Consider the following 17,967-nt stretch of genomic DNA (forward strand, 5'->3'; position numbering starts at 1 on the left):
ATATCTTGTTATGCATATACAAATTATAAATTCACTCATTGGCAACAGTCTTGTGTGAGAGGGAGGGAGGATAAGCAGATTTGCTGACTCTAGTCACCCCCTTTGTGTCCGTGCAGGTGGACGTGTCTCTGACGCGCTCTCACAGATCGTATTTTTACTGCATCTACTGCACAATGGTTAGAGTATCGAACAAGAAGAAAGCTCTAAAAGCAAGAGCTGTACACGCTAGCCAAGTAAAGAAGGAGCGTAAAGCCGCACTGAGGGAAAATAGAGTTATCTTGAGTGAAGATAGAGGAGGGCTCTCTGCGAGGAGTGTGTCCCAGCCTCGAGCTCCACAACACACACTACCTCGCCTCACTCCCTCACACTCCCAGGGAGCCACACCTGCGGCACCTGCGGCACCTGCCACTCAAGATCTTAGACCTGCAACTCCAGACGTTCTCCCTCTTGATGTTGCAGGACCCAGCACCTCACGTGATATTGTGGAAACTCCCAACATTTCCACAAAGCGTAAAGGTACCCAGAGCAGTGCCACAAAACGAATTAGGTTATATAAACAACAACAAATTGACAATGACGGTGCCAATGAAAGTGACAGTGACGTGAAATGCAGAATAAATCCACGTGAGTCAACGATAATGTGGACAGATAGGAGGGTTGAACAGTACCTAGATAAACATTGTGTATGCAAGTATTGCTCAATGGATAATCTACGTCATACAGTTACGCCTATGCAACATGATGTGAAACTGGAAAAAACCTGTAATAATTGTCATGTTTCAAATACTGAATATTTGATGGGAAATCATGAAAATTTAACATCCTTAGTGTACAGCAACATGATAAATGGGCACGGATATTTATATTACACTAGCATGTGTGCTGTAAATAACATGAAATTTGTGTCACATAATACATATGACAAGATCCAGAAGAAAATAAGAGATGCTGCTAATGAAAGATGGGTTCATTTGCGAGAAAGTACTCGTCATAACATATTCAATCATTACAAAGAACAGTTCAATAGGCACCCCAGTGGTGGTGTCCTGGACATTGATGTGTCCTTTGATGGATCTTGGCATACAAGGGGCCATCATTCACAAATTGGCATTGCTTTTGTTGTGGAAATATTCACAGGGCTGGTTGTGGATTTCAATACTTTCTGCAAAAACTGCCACAAGTGCCAAATAACCAAGCATAGAAAACAACAGGAAAAATAACACAGGCCGAGTTTGACGATGAAATGGCTAAACATTTACCATATTGTGACAAGAACTACGATGGCACTGCCAAAAATATGGAAGCGGATGCCGCGGTACTGATGTGGGCTCGATCTCAAGACATCAAATTCAGGTATACGACCGTGGTCAGTGATGGTGATTCTTCGGCCTTCAATAAAGTGTGTGCAATGAACAATGGTGATGGACCATATGGAGATATAAAAGTGGAAAAGGCTGAGTGCATAAATCACTTCAGCAAGAGACTTGCAACACAGCTTCGCAACTTTCAGGAAACAGCTGTGGAAATAGAGGAGACAAAAGGGCCAATCAAAAACACCAGACGAATGTCACTGGTCAAAAAAGGGAAGGGAAAATTAACTGACGGCACCATTCTGAAGTTGGCAGGTTACTTCACAAAAGCCATCAGGGATAACGGCAACTCTGACTGGAAACAAATGAGGGATGCCTGCCTATCTGGACTGTTCCATGCAACGTCCACTGACGAAAAACCACAGCACATGCACTGCCCTAAAGGAAAAGACTCTTGGTGTTTCTACCAGCAAGACATTGCAAATGGAAAGACCACACGATCACACAAGATAATGAAAGTACATTTCCAGCTACCCAGTAGTCACATGACTGAAGTCATGAAGATATACTACAATCTTGTATCAGAGGACAACATGACCAAGTGTCTGAAGGGGAAGACTCAAAATCCAAACGAGTCTCTACACCACAGAGTTTGGCAACTCGCCTGCAAAGACAAATATGTTAGTCGTGTAATGGTAGACTTCGCCATGGCAGTGACATCCGTCAACTACAATGCTGGCTATATACTGGGATGTCTGACCAACCTCCTTGGTCTACCACAGAGTGACATGCGTGACTGGTACTTCAGTATGAAGGAAAAGAACATGCAGAGACAAACCAGATGCACCACCAAGCCAAGAAAGGCCCCTGAAGAAGCTGACCCTGGCTATGGGGCAGGTGCCTACTAGTACCAATGAAGTGCCACCTTGAGGACCCATATTTCAGACCAATTATATTAGGTTAGTATGTTTTATTTTTTATATTTTGATATTACATCATAAATAATTGTAAATATAAAGCTGCTGGCCTTTTTTTTTATTTTATTTTTTTTTAATATTTTTTTTTTTAATTAATAAAAAAATTTTTTTATCAGGCGATCTTCATGGAACTTCACACCTTACTGAAGGAATGCCAATCTACAAGGGTGGTAATTTTGATTGAAATTGGTCGTTCATCAACATCAGCCACAGGTGGCTGAACTTTGACCTTGATTTTCTACAGGTAAGTAATTTGCAACTATAGGGTAATATAACTTTTTTATTTATTATTCAATTTACATGAAACTTGCACATTATATGTAGAGTCTATGCCTCTAAAAACTCAAGTATTATTTTTTTCCTAAGATCATTTATTGATTTTATAAATATTTATAAACATCATTTTGTTGCATAATTTTTTGTGTGAGCTTTGAAAATTTGTATTATTGCACTAAATACATTTGGGATAGTAATGTTACAAGACAACCTTTATTATATAGTAATGTGATAGCCGAGTATCATAGAAATGATTTCGGTTGATATTTGTATTTCTTATATCAACTTTAAAACATGTTAAAAAAATGGTTAAATTTTTTTTTCTCCCTCTATTTAGGCTGCGATGCTGAAACTTGGACCAGTTGCAGCCCTCTTTAAATGTAACATGTCAATAAATTTTCATTGCACTAGAACAACTTTTATGAAACCTAACTAATGCCCCCTGCAGAGGGCCTATTGGCCCATACTTCCTCTTGATGCTTATATATTGGTTTGGAGTCTTGAAGTGGGTAGAATATAGTTGTGCATTAATTGGCTGTTGATTGCTGGTGTTGACTTTTTGATGTGTAGTGCCTCGCAGATGTCGAGCCTCCTGCTATCGCTGTATCTACCGATGATTTGTGTGTTGTTTGTTAAGATCTCTCTGGTGATGGTCTGGTTGTGAGGAGATTATATGTTCCTTTATGGAGCCCTGTTGTTTATGCATTGTTAATGATGCAATACAGACAACTGCAGGGCCACAGAGAACAAAGCAATGAAATACACAAACTACTCTACATGTGATTCAAACCCAAATGATTCACTCGAAACTAACTCAAATCCTCTAGTGCGAGTAGCTGCCAACAGGTGGCGCTCTAGGCTCCCATACCAGTAGTGTCACTGATGTATGAGCGTTCAGACCTTCCTGAGTTGCCAGCTCGTACCAAGTCCTACGTCTTTTTCCATAATAAGTGTAGGCCATCCTTTGAACTCTATTCTGTGGGGGCCATTTACTTGTATCATTCCTAACCTTTAATATTTGCTTCATGTGCATGTTTACAAGCCTTGCTTGGTATGCAAACTTGGTTTCATATTTGCTACAAGCTGCATGTATTTAGAGCTGTCCTTCCTTGAGTGCATGTTTAGCATTGCCTTGCACTGACTGACTTCGCTGGTAGGTTTGCGAGTCAAAGATTATAGGGATGACAGGACACGAGTGTTGCACTTGGATAATTACACACTCAAGTTCTGTACTCAACTTTATTCTTCAGGCACAAAATCCATTAAGAATAAGAGAGCAAACTGTACATACAATTCAGTATTAGCATTAACAATATTAAACAGAGGCCAAATACTTGGGTGTCATCAACGAGGGCCAAGACAGTTGTATTTTTTACATCAAGAACACTAACCATTTTCAGCAACACTATTTTAACCATTTTCAGGTTATTTTCTTACCAAGCAAGATTTACCACATCTAGATACCTGCAATTAACACACCACACACAACTTTGTATATATATATATATATATATTTGACTAAAGTTTCCTAAACACTTCTTTGTGTACTACATTTTTGTGATGGCCAAAGTGTGACTAAATTATGCTTGACGAGTACAAAAAAAAAAAATACTGTATTGCTTGCTGCATTTACTCTTGATAAATGTACACCTATGCTTCCCTTTCAAATTTTGTTCACTTGTACCTTCAGCACTGGAGAAGACAAATACTAATTGGAGCCTTTTAATACTATACTGTTCATATAGTACAGTAATAATGTTTAACACCACCATGGAACATGAGCTAAAATTTGCATTTTTTAAACTATTTTAAAATACCGGGTATTTAAATATTACCTGATCTATAGACTTACATTGCAAAATTCTAATATACAGTAATAGGTTTGAAACAAAGTTCCTAATTTAAATATACAGTATCCTTATCATCACTTGATAAGCCATAAACTTAGAATAAGCACAGTACACTGGACTAAAATGTAAAGTTATTATTATTCATAAAAACAAGATCTCGACCAACTTCGTCCGTGCATTTGATAATTACTTAATCATTGTGCTGAATTAAACTAGCATTTAGGGATGCCGCAAAGAGTCCTTGCATCAAAGTGAAATAATATTTAGCTTTTTTTTTATATTTTAGGTATACTACAGTATATACAGTAATCTTAATTTATATTTATATATTCTGTTAATTATTAGAAGAAAATAATGAAATTCAAGTGTTCATTTAATTATGTACCTTCTTAAATGCATTTATTTTAAAACGTTGCTGAAGAACAAAATAATTTACAAACTTTAATATGATGGTAGTATAAATGGAATGCAAACAACTGGTTATCTCTTGCAAATTACCATGTCAAGCAATGTGACATTCAAAGTACTCGTGAAAAAATCAACAATCCAAACAATTTATATAACAGGTTGACAGTACCAGAGTCTAAATATAATGAATACTATTGACTATTATAGTAGAATAAAAAAAAAAAAAAAAAAAAAATTACCCTATTTATAAAACCCTTCAAATGGTTCACTCTCATAGTTCCAATATAAAAACTAGCTTTAACAGCCAAAATATAATCTTTGTAATGCTTGATATAATAATTCTTTACTTCTGTCAGTAGTGTTAAAATAATGTGTTCCATACACATCATTTCAGCTCGAACATGTTAAGCTGATGTATAATTTTTTTAAACACATAACATTAGACAAATTACAAATACAGTACTGTAAATCAATATGTTAATACTGTACAGTATATGCAACTCTTGTCTTTTAAAACCTTGAAATTATGTGTGTCTTCTCGAGTCTGGGCATACAATATTCTAATTCTTACTCTATGAACCTTGTGGAAAATGTAAATTAAAAACTTTACTAACTAGTTGTGTAAATAAGCACAGCATAAAATAATTGAAGCATCTCTTCAGTCTACCTTACTAGATCATAAGAGATTTTGAGCTGTAAAGCACATAATCCATATTGTTCATTATTTACACTGATATAATTCCTATACTGTAACAATGGAAGCCAGTTGTGATTTAAGGCCATAGAATTGAATGATTTAAATACCTTATTAGCATTATTTTCATAACCAGTATAAAAGTTGTGTTCCAGATTGTAGAACTATCATTAAGATGATTTGTGCATTTCAGTTAATTAAATTTAGAGAAAAGGGCTGTATCTTTTATTTAAATTTCAAAATGAAAATTAAAGTTTAGGCGAAAGACAAGTGAACACAGAAAGAGAACGAAAGTCTATGGTTAGATGTTTGGGCGAGATTTGGCCTAAGCTTCCCCTCGTACATGGAGAAAAGCAACACAATGATAGTGTACTGTTGAACTATTTTATATATACTGTAAAGTACCGATGAATCTCTCAAATCTGCATTGTTCTAGTTCATGATAATATTGATACCAATTACTCCATTTTACAAATCTAGAATAAAATATGCAAGCTGTCTTGCCCCAAATGGAGGAGGAGGATTCTTCAGTTACATTGAAAGTGGGTCTTTACCCAACTTTTGATGATGAGCTTTTTCATAACAGATCAATTGAGTAATAGAGTACATACACAAAAAAATGGACTTTTCACATCAAATGGTCCACAATTTGGCCAATTGGCAAAATAAAAAATGTCGAGCTTCTGAAAAGGCAACAAAAACCTAACCTAATGCTTAAAACCTACATTATATATACATCAGTCCTAGGTTAGGCGAGATGTGCAAATATCCAGGTTTTGTAAATGTACCCTATTCTCGTCACGCAATAATGGAGGAGGGATTGGTTAATACAGGTGCACACTACTCTGTTAAGGATAAATTTCTTCGTGAGCATAGAGTTTTTTATATAAAATTTAATTTGTAAATATACAAAATGTAACATACATCATTGAAGTCTAAATGTTGCCAAACACTATTTTTGTTTTATACTATATAAGTACTGTACTGAAATATTTGTATGGTATAAATATACCAGTAATTTGTATGAATTCCTATGCATAATTAGTTAATTTACAGTATTTGCCAAGTAATCAATATTTTGTTCTTAAATTTTATATTTATACATAAGCAGCTGCCACTTGCATTAACACTGGCTGCTACACCATTTTTTCAGTCAAATGCAGCCTATGTATTTTGTTTAGGTTTTTATATTTTTAATATGGAAAGAAGTGCTCTTCCACATGTTCAAATGATTTTTCATTGCAATTTACTGTGCATATTCATTGTACTGTATAACACACACTATGGAATTATTTTTTTTAAAAGGCCTTATGTTCCAAATATAACAAATACTGTACAGCAATTAACCAAATGTACCGAGGAACTTTATCTACGGTATATAAAATAGAATGTCTGTCCAAAGTAGGAGTCCAGTTACTTTGGGTTAGCCACACCTAATTTTTCAGGAGGACATGGGGGTATGTAAGTGTCACAGGCTAGTCTGGGTTGGCCCCAGTGGCACAATTTTAAACATTGGCATCTGTAGCAGCCTCCTGCAGTTTTCCACGAGGTCTGAAATTTGGGGCATTTTCCATAGCGTTTTTACCATTTTTCTCGAGTGCTTTGTAATATTACATTGTCAGAGTGAGAGAGCGAGTTGGTTGGATGTACAAAGAGAGAGAGAGAGGGAGAGAGGAGGGTGTACACACACTTGGGCATGCCATCTAGTGTACTATATATTACTTAGTATTGCACAACCAAAAATAAATGAAGGCATTGTTCAGTGTGAGGGCGCCAAGAGCTATTAGCTGTCAGGTCTCCGACAGCGAGAGGAGGCAGACACTGGGAGGGATGTGTAAAGCCCTGTGGTCAAAACACCAGGTACGATGTGTGAGCTGAAGAGACAGGGTCTAATTCACTGGATGGTTAAAGGGACACTGAACAAGACTACGAGGGAGTGTCTACGAGTTCAGGTGTGTGAGGGAAGAAGCAGTGTCGGCCTTCAGTGTCAGGAGGAGAACCTGCCATAGGGGGAACAAACACAGAGACGATGCAAGGTGCGAGTTGCTTCGAGATTCTGGACGAACCGGACCTATTCAATGAGGGACTGACCAGAGGACCCCAGCTACCATCGCGAGGGATCTACGACTTTGTAGCAGAGAAGTTATGATAGATAAATTTTCCTTCCCCTTTTCTCTTGAACTAGGGAATGTAGTTTACCAGTATTATTATTACTGATCTAAGGATAGGCTATTACCAGGATTATTATAATTATTGTGTATGTAGCAACAGTGATATTAGTGCATATTATTCCTGAATGAACTACCAGTGATTATGAAAGACTGTATTCAAGCAGTGAGAGGAATGGTGAACTGTTGTGAATACAGTAGCCCGTCCTCCAAACAAAGATCCAAAAGTGATTCCATGCACCCGCCAAACCCCTGTTTATGAATGAAAAGCGGCTTACACATGACTCAACTGCTGACATTCGAACATATCCGGAACATATGCTTCACTGACGAATTTTGTTCGAATCACAACGCTATAAATGCTTCACCCACGTACTACAAATACAAATAATCGCCAACAGAACCTAAACACCTAACCTAACCTATCCTATGCCTATATATACACAATATGCTAATATATTATAATATTAATTTATACTTGAGAAAATTCCTGTTTTGAATTAACATTTTGTTAAAATTTATAAATGCGTCTGTGGGGTTGACCGCTGAATGTAATGGACTTGAGTCGAGGATGGGTTGGAATACAGGTACCCAGCTAGCGACCTTACTTGCAGGCGAGTGGTAAGATTCACCTGTGTGTAATTTTATGTCTGGCAAGCTCGGCCGAAGCATTACAGGCTTCAAACTCTGCAACAAAGGGAAGGTTGAGCTTCTCCACAGATGCAAGGCCGGGTCATGGACAGTGACTCGCCCCATGGTAAAACTGGGGTGCGCCCAGGGTGGTCAATGGCACCCATGCATAGGGGAGCAAAGACCTGCGATGACAGTACTTATGGCATAAAAAAGGATTGATGTGCGAGCGAAATATGCGAGATAAATTAACGCTGGGTACATAACGTCATAGGGTTCCCTGGCTTCTGGAGATACACGGCTGGTAGGCTCATTTGGCCCCGGGCATTCAGAGTGGTTTTGTTGCATGTTCCCCACTGGCACTTTGCCATCCGACATCGCAGTTAAGTTGGTAATTATTAAAAGGCACCAAACCGGGAAGGCTATGTAGCACCATCAAATGTTCAGAATAATCAGAGGGTGCTAAATATTACCAAGGATGCCAATACGAGAACAGAAACGCATAAGGCAAACGATATCAAAAGTATCCGATTCACCAAGAAATCTATCGAGGGACAAGTGACCGTAAGGGATGGTTGGAAAGCAAGGCATGCGCTCGTCCTGGAAGTCAGGGCATTCAACATGGATATGCACAACTGTAAGAGGAACAATGCAATTTGGATAATGAGCTGGGCAGCACTCCATTAAGTGACCGTGAGTTAAGCGAGTATGGCCAAGACGCAACCTTGCTAGAGCCGTTTCCCCACCGCCGGTTACGGTGGCAGAAGGAAAGCCATGGGGACACAATGCTTAATAGTACGCAGTTTGTTACCAACAACAGAGGACCAACAACCCTGCCAATGGGCAAGGATGGAGGAATGAATAACCGGATGAAAGTCTGGATAAGGAATACCTTTACAGGAGATGGGACAAGAGCGGATAGCTTCACAAGCGGCAGCATCCGCACTCTCATTTAAAGAAACATCAATATGGCTGGGAACCCAGCAAAACTACAGATTTAAATTTACTAGAGATAAGAAACAGCCAATGTTGAATCTTGACGACCACCGGATGGACAGGATTAAAGGACCCGAGAGCCATGAGGGCACTACAAGAGTCTACTACAATCAAAGGAGGCTTGACAACGAGAAAGCAGGAGACGGAGAGCATATAGCATAGCATAAAGTGTCGCTGTGAAGATGCTATTCTCTGAAGGGAGGCGACAAGTGCGGTCAGGAAAAACAGTAGCCTACACCGTCCACAGACTTGGACCCATCGGTGAAGATGGAAACTGAGCGGGAGTGTGAAGAAAAGTGCTCAAGGAAACGGCGTTTCAGAATTGTAGTCGACATGACGTTTCCAAGAGGAAAACAGAGATGGCACTCCATCACAGAAACATTGGCCTGGTTGTTCCAGTGTAAGGAAAGGACCTTGCAAGAAGAGGTCTTCAAGATTAGTAATCATTCTAAAATATTCATTAGAATACCCCTTCATGTTACAGCACGGCAGATCTTTAAATCTTCCAAAGATGACCAGACTGATGTGTCTGTGATAGTGTGTCATCACTGTTTCCTCCCTCAGAAATGCAATCAATACTTTCATGTTGACTGGGCTACACCCAACAAATAATTACCTGAAGTTAGTGGTCTACTTCCTTTTAAAGCAATGATCTGAGCATTTTTTTTTTTTTTTTTTTTTTTTTTTTTTTTTTTTTAGTTCCTCAGTGGGTGCCATAATGTAATACCCCCATCACCACTATTAATTAACTACAATAATAGACACCAAGGTGCCAGAGTGGGATTCGCAACAACCTCGCACTCTGAATGCCAGGAGCTAAATGAGCCTACCAGCTGTGTGCCCCTGGTAAGCCAGGGATACCCCAATGATGTCATGCACCCAGCTCAAACTTCTGGTACACATTTCGCCCATACAACTATAATTTTTTATGCCATACGTATGCACCTCGAGCAGGGAGACCCATACTTTTGTAAAGTACTGTACTGTACACACTCAAAAAAACATTACCAAATAGCTTCCAGATCTAACACTAACAAGAGAGTTATAAGACATTAGAATATGCCAAAGGTAGCATAGAAGGAAAAATAAGATTTGATCAGTGCATACAAAACCATAACAAATTTACAAAATTGAAAACGAGGAAATTTTAAAACCTGCAACTTCTAGAACAAGAAGCCACAGATTCAAGCTAAGAATAACAAATGTCAAAGTTTTCTTTTACAGCCAGATTTCTGGATGGTTGGAACAATTTAAGTGAGGTGGTGATGGATGCTTAAACCATCAGCAGTTTTAAAGTACCGTATGACAAAGATTATTAGGGAGACAGTGACACTAAAGCGTAGCTCTCAACCTGTAACTACACCTGGATAGATAGACCCAAACATGTATCTCTCTTGCACAAAACATGTTACTGTACAATGTTCAGAATAATTATCTAAACAAAATTGTAGGAATAGTCCAATGAATAGTCCATTTTAGTCCAATGAAATGTGGTGTGGGTGAAGCACAATACAGCAAGTACCGACATGTTAGTAGGATGTTAGTGAAAGAAAAGGGGGTAAGTGGGACTAAGAAATTTAAGGAGTGAAAGGTTTGTGTAGTGATAAGAGCATCCTCTAGAAATGTTTGCTGTGGCCTTACCCCTACTGGTCAGTATAAAGATATCAGGGCTACAGAACAGTTTGTGGTTATATAATACAGTGCAATAGTTTAAAATCCAGAACCCCTGGGGCAAAGCATTTGCCAAAATTTTGGATGCTATTTGATAATAGATAATGTTGAACATAGACAATACTGTACCAATTAACCAGTATTATTAACCCACTACAATGTCATATCCAAAATCTGGATTATATAGTTTCAAACCTAATTCAGATTGAGAAATTTGCACTTTTTCTTCTTGTTATTGCCAAACTTTCTATATTTTTCACAATGCTCAAAACTAGAATGAATCATACAATTTTGTTTTAAACATTCTTAATGACTACCAAGGCACCAACTGTTTCTCCTAATATTGCCTTAAAAAATGTGATTGGAGTCATATTACAAGACTTGGCATTCACACCCAAATTTTCAGCCCCTTCCCTCCACCCTCCCCCATTTTACGAGTGAATTTCAAAGAACTAAATTTTAATTTTACTGTATCATATGACGGGCATCTGCCAGAACCTGTGTATAGATATTTCTCAGGAGCTATTTGGGAGGCGATATATATTTCCAATATTTAAAACCCTTAAAATTACAGTAGTTGTATACTTACCAAAAATACTGCCTTGTCTTTGCTTTCAGAATGTTATGTACACTTACAGTAAGATAATGAAGAAAAAATAAAACCAAACCATCTGAAGTAAAGTGGTATTTCTCACTACAGTGCTTAAAAATTGGCAGTCTTATTTTATTACAGATTTTCAATGTTGCTGGGTTTAAAATACAAGATTCCAGACTCCCCTGTACTGTACTTCAATGGCTAGCATGCCACTAGACAGCATAACTTAAGAAAAACTAGCACCTTTTCTCTTTGTAAATAACCTTGTAATTATAAGGAAGATACAGGTGTTAATTCTGCTTTGAAGTATTCAACTTTTAAATACTTTACCCAAACTTTAAGCCACAAGTTATTTAATACTAAGTGTGTGTAATTGCTAGTACATGATACTTTCATGAATAGAATATTACTAATAAATCAAACTACAGTGAATAAAAAAAACTTATTAAATGGTATTTTGATTCATTTCATTTGGCAAACAATTATCAAGACAACCCCAAGCCTGAAAGAGCATCACATTTTCTTAAAATATTAATATTTCCTAGATACTCAGGATGTCAATACGAGAGCAAAAAACTAGACAAATGATGTCGGAGGCATCCAATTCATAAAATCTCAAAGGGATGTTGTGAAAACAAGATTTTTGATCTTGAAAATGTGAACATACAAAGTAGCAAGTTAAGGGGACAGCATTTCTAATGGTACGGTGTAAGTCTTTGTTAAATTCAGTAATTAGTACAGTGTTTAAACACTTCAAACCATCCCATCAAGCAGAAGAAAAAGTTATTCTCTTCAGCTGAATACACAACACATTAATATTACAATCCATTGGCGTGTTTCCAACCGTAAACATTCTAGGCACCTCGGGGTCCCTGCTCAGCGACGCCTAAAATGTTTATACAGTACTCAACATTTTGCCAGTTTTGAGTCATTATTAAAAATGTGGCATCAAAATGTTCACAAATGAATTTGCTTCTGTACTAGTGTAAAATAAAATTTCATAGAATTCTGTGACTGCCAAATAAACAAATTAACATTTCTCATTAATTTTATTGACAAAAATAAAAAGTGGAAATGTGTGAACATAATCTGTTACTGTATAAAGAAAATTTCGTACTTTTCTGGCAGGTAATTTGCAATGCACAGTGAAAAATCTTACAAGCATAGTAATTATTGAGGTGTTTTCTGCACTTAATGCTCCCATGCCAGGGACTGAACTCTGACCAACACATCTGCAGTCAGTGATGTTACAATCATTACACCACAAGAGCACATCAGAAAATGAAAATGAACATACAGAATATTTCTTTATCAATCCTGCTCCTCAGGTTCCTTTGAGTCATGTCTATCAAACAATTGGCGAATCCCAATACCTTTAACATCGCTCATCGTGTGTATTTGCCCTTACTGGTACCCTGAATGGTAACTAGGAATATCTGAATGTGACAGATGGTGCTAAATAGTTTCCCAGGTTTGGTATCTTTTTGATAATTTTCAGACCTAATGTATTTGTCTTGCCCCACTCTTCAGGTGGGGTTGCTAAAACTGCACAGTATATACAAATTTTATATCAGTGAAATGTGCCTGGTATGTTTATCATAAAGTGAGCTGCATCCATTCTAGGTACACAATGTAATGGATGATGGTAAGATTTAAAACAAACTTGTGTTCATCACCAACCATTACCTCAGCTTTAGACCTTCCACTCGGCTGAAACAATAATCTTCCATATTTAAAATTCCAACAATGTATCATTTATTATATAAAAATTATAAGCCCAGTGGTGTTCATCAACGTTTTCTACGATTTAACAATTTTGAAAACAAAAAGTAAAATGATTAGTAAATATTTATTTCTTAATATAAATATTAAACTGTGGCATTCCTCAGAACCATTTGACCCCATTCAATATATTTTTAAACTCATTGTATAAGATCAACCAAGGCATGGATACATTAAACTATAATATATAGTACTACCATTAGATAAAGTACCCTAAAACTAATTTTTATAAAATCCACTACAAAATTAATTCCACTTAAGTGAAACTTCTGAAAGTTATCAGAACTTCAAATTTATGTACTGTAATTTAAAATTAGTCTCTTGAAGGCATTCAGTGACAAAAGGTCACAAAAAGATACTTATATTAGTTTGCAATGTATGAAGAATGTATTACTGTATTATGTATTACTGACCACTTTGCATTAAACTAAACCTTTTGTGCTACAAAGAAGGTAAATTATTTGGTTTGCGTTTAGACTTGGAATAAAGTTATCCATCGTAAAAATCCTTCTACTGAATATTATAAAATTTAACTTTGATAAAATTAATTTGAATGCATTCTAAAACCATGTATAGTTTTAGTACAAAACTGAATTTCATATTTTTACTGGAAGCTAGCAATTATCAAATACAGGAAGTCCCCAAGTTATAAGTGGAGTGGGTTACAAAACAGGGCATTTTTAAGCAAGTTAAGAATTCTTAAGAGGGAATGTTCCTCATTCTTTACGAGGAACCAGGAGGAACCAGATCTTGCATAGGCACAATGCTAGAAACGGGAGACATGTTCCTGAACTACCAAAAATCAACATTTGCTATATTGTATAAAAATTTTGTGAATATAAAATAATTTAATTTGAAAGTGTTACCCATATTTTCCTGACTACTATTTGAAAATTTAAAAAGTTAATTACTAAAGATGTATACATGTATGCACACATGTATATATGTATGAATTTATACATTTATACAATGATTCTAGTCCTCAATCTGCAGTGTTAGTAGTCTTACATAAATCACATTTTCCTCATTACTGTTTATTAAAAAAAAAAATTTTATTGACAATAGTGGAACAGGTTCATGTCAAACATATACGATCTGCATTGGTGTTTCTCCCGTCTCGGTATTTTCTTATCCTCAGTTTCCTTTCTAATCTGCCTTGGCACTAATTCATGACCATCACTCTTCCTCTCAGCAGCCATTATTAATTAGATTTTCCTCAATAAACAAATGTAGCAATCCACAAAATAAATAGCCAGTCTACACTGGGCAGGAAAAAATATATGTCAACTGAAGCAGCATGGGGCAGCCACATGGAAACCATGGACTGTACGGACATTTCGGTAGCAACCTACACGAGCCATGCAAATATAAGACTGGTACTTATTCATATTATGGGAGATGGCATGGGCTCACAGAGCACATCAAGATGTAAAAATTGGGACGCGAGATGACATTTATACAATCGGGCAATTGTAAGTTAGGGATTCCCTGTATCTCCATATTCAAATTATAAGAACCTGCCATAAAAATACATTAATACTAATAAATGAATCATTTATTTATTTTCTAGAATTAAATGGTTCTTTCCATGTTGCCTACCTCGATATCAATTCAAAAAGTTAGACGCATGGCCCTGACTGCTAACCGACATAGGTTTGTAGAAACGGTATACAAATTCAAGATTACTATTTAACATCCAATTAAAATAAACAAAAAATCATTGTTACAACAAACACTTTAATTGAGCTTCATGGAAAAACTTTTTTCATTTCCTCAAGCACACAAGCACACACACTAAGAAACTAAAATCTTACCCAGTACTAGCATGCACTTGCAAAACAACCAACTGCAACATAAATACTATCCATGCAACCTTCATCATTTAATTGTTTTTTACTTGTAAAACACTACAATCCTTCAATCTGTATAAACAATACATACCAACATGAAATGCCATATTTGGTGTCCTTGATAGTTATTTTTTATTGACATGCCTAGCTAAATATTGTATGGACATTTGTAAATGTCAAACTGCACACCCAAACACCTAAAAATAAGCAAATTATAATACAATAGTTATACCTCATCTATTCTCAGCACATTTTCTGCAGACTCATACATCAAGAGGGAATGTTCCTAGCTTGCCTCTGAAATTAAGTAATGACTAACAAGAATGCTGTGCCACTGCATTATATCTAAATAAATACTGTAGATCATAAACTATTTGTAGCCAACATTAACCTGTGTAGCAACCTGTACGTCATCACATATGGAATTATTCTTAACGACCACAACATGGCATTAAGGAATTAAAATGTTAAATCACAATGTGCTTATTAATCATAAAAATATATGACATAGTAAATGTCATCACCTGGAGAATTTTCTGTATTTAATAGTTAGTGAACTTGTCATTCTGTATATTTACAATATATACATGAAATTACATTACTGTGTTGTACATCAATTTAGTGTTTTTACAATACCTATACTGCATTTGAGAATACTGTACCGATAAATGAAATTACACCAGGTGATAGCTTTACCAATGATGTATAGTATTATTCCAATCAAATTTTATAAATCTTCAATCATTTTGTATTTGAGCACCTACTGGTGTGTAGTTGCCCTTTGGTTTATAGAAAATCTGCCCTGTAGCAATACGCCTCCACAATTCTCTTGTCAACAGCCGCTTCTCTTTATGAAGTTTTTCCAGAAGAGAACTATTCTCTTTAGCACGACGTGACAGGTATGGTAGTACCTCGTTTACTGGACCATAAGGAACATATTTGTACACAGAGTAGCCAGCTTGTCCTGTAGATAAATTACCGTTGTAATCATACGTTATATTGTGGAGTTAAAATATAAATGGAGAAAAGTGCAAATGCATCAAAGTAGCTGTATTTTTAAGAAGTCAATGATAAAAGTACAGTGGTACCTCGGTTTAAGAGTTGAATCCGTTCCTGGAGACGGCTCGTATTTCAAACACCCTTAATCCGAAGCTAAGAGGGAGGAGGAGAGGTGTTACTGTTTGGAAGGGGAGTCCCCTTCCATTATAACATCAGGCAGTGAGGACTTCACTGGTGTGCACACACTGGCATGTTTTGCCTGCATACCACTAAGACTTGCTTGTCTTACTAAGAATCTGTCTAAAGACGCTTGTTTTTCCCTACATTTTAACACTTGTCTGTAGTAAGACATCACATTGTCATTTAAAAGGTCAATGCAACGGCCTGCTACAGCTTTACTTGGGTGAGTTTTTTCAACAAAACTTTACAATTCTTCCCATACTTCACACATTTTCTTAACACTTTAGCGGTATCACGGCGCTCGAGAGCGTTGGCACTTTTTGTGTTGAGGTTGCACAGCGGACTCGCTCACGAGTCACGAGAAAAAATATTTCTATAAGCTATTTGTTATGCGATCGACTTTGGGATTAGTTTGAAAATGTTCGCCATGAAATTTCCATTTTCTCTAATAGCCACATAGCCTATTTGGGAGAATGGCATAGCATTGCACCATCGTGGTAAGACCATTGTATTGTTGACACGACAAGTGTAATCGACGTAGTTTTTATTTGGTGCTGGTCTAATGCATCTTTGTGTGACATTTTATACTTATGTTCTTCTAGAACATTCTATCGCGAACACATTGGTACAAAAATGAAATATGTACATCAAAAATTAATGTCAGAACAGTGAAAAGAATATACACTTTTCAATAGGGGTTTTGCCGATGTGCCGTCACAGTTTACACTTCGGCCACTTCCCACACTCTTGTGGGTGGGACTGCGACACCGATTCTACATTTATATGTCCGTGTAGGGAATTTTATTGCGATCTCAGCGATACCAAATTTAATGCTGTAGGACAAGTGTGGAGTTGACAACCCTGAAAAAAGAGTAGCAACATTTCGTCGCTGTTTGGCGCTCACGACTAGTGATCAACGTAGTTCTTTATTTGGTGCTGGTCTAACTCGTGCTTTGGTGACATTTTAAAACGTATGTTCTTCTAGAACATTCTATTGTAAACACGTTGGTACAAAAATGAAATACATACATCAAAAATTAATGTCAGGACAGTGAAAAGAGTATACACTTTTCAGTGTTGCCGCTCGATCGCCCGAAACGCTGCACTATTTTCTTAGGTGCAGAAACCACTGCACCTTACCACTGGCTTTCTTGGGACCCATGGCGAGATAATATAATAACTTTTTATGCTCAAATCGCCAAAAATCCGACAAAAAACCATAAATCCTTGTGAAGAATTCAGGCAGAATAGTCACTGGGCACAAGGTACTGGTAAACCGAGGCGCGATCTCCGTGCCACCACGTGCTAGTCGGCCTGTACACGTATCAACACTTGTGTTCCGAGGCAACCCTCGCCTTCCGAGGCAAATTTTCCAAGCAAATCCTGCTCGTATTCCAAAAAACTCATATACAGGGACACTCGTATTCCGAGGTACCACTGTAGAGATAAATTCAAAATTAAATACAAACTGCTCTAGTGTGTTTATTGCTACATATCAAAAAGATCATATATGAATGATCAAGAAAAAAACAGCATTTAATGTAATGAAATGCTATTTTCTGGGTGAGACCCAGAGGCTCC

General features: G+C 36.9%; 2 protein-coding genes across 3 annotated transcripts in view; one reads left to right on the plus strand and one right to left on the minus strand.

Annotated features, from left to right (window-relative positions):
- Positions 1-71: 71 nt before the first annotated feature.
- Positions 72-2,979, plus strand: LOC123747283 (uncharacterized). Of its 2 annotated transcripts, none has more exons than XM_045729362.2 (3): positions 72-2,269; positions 2,404-2,531; positions 2,901-2,979. In XM_045729362.2, the coding sequence occupies exon 1, from the start codon at positions 174-176 to the stop codon at positions 1,218-1,220; it is 1,047 nt and encodes a 348-aa protein (XP_045585318.2). In that variant the 5' UTR covers positions 72-173; the 3' UTR covers positions 1,221-2,269; positions 2,404-2,531; positions 2,901-2,979. The 2 variants fall into 2 exon arrangements, with proteins under 2 accessions (XP_045585318.2, XP_069175869.1); XM_069319768.1 differs by having other exon boundaries at positions 80-2,269.
- An 809-nt stretch (positions 2,980-3,788) lies between these two features.
- LOC123747284 (proline dehydrogenase 1, mitochondrial) overlaps positions 3,789-17,967 on the minus strand; it is an 85,092-nt gene continuing 70,913 nt past the window's right edge. Inside the window, exon 9 of the mRNA XM_045729363.2 lies at positions 3,789-16,171. Within this exon, the coding sequence (XP_045585319.1) occupies positions 15,945-16,171 (227 nt within the window). The 3' untranslated portion in view covers positions 3,789-15,944. The remainder of the gene's footprint in view (positions 16,172-17,967) is intronic.

Source organism: Procambarus clarkii, chromosome 94 (assembly GCF_040958095.1).
Source record: "Procambarus clarkii isolate CNS0578487 chromosome 94, FALCON_Pclarkii_2.0, whole genome shotgun sequence".
NCBI lineage: Eukaryota > Metazoa > Arthropoda > Malacostraca > Decapoda > Cambaridae > Procambarus > Procambarus clarkii.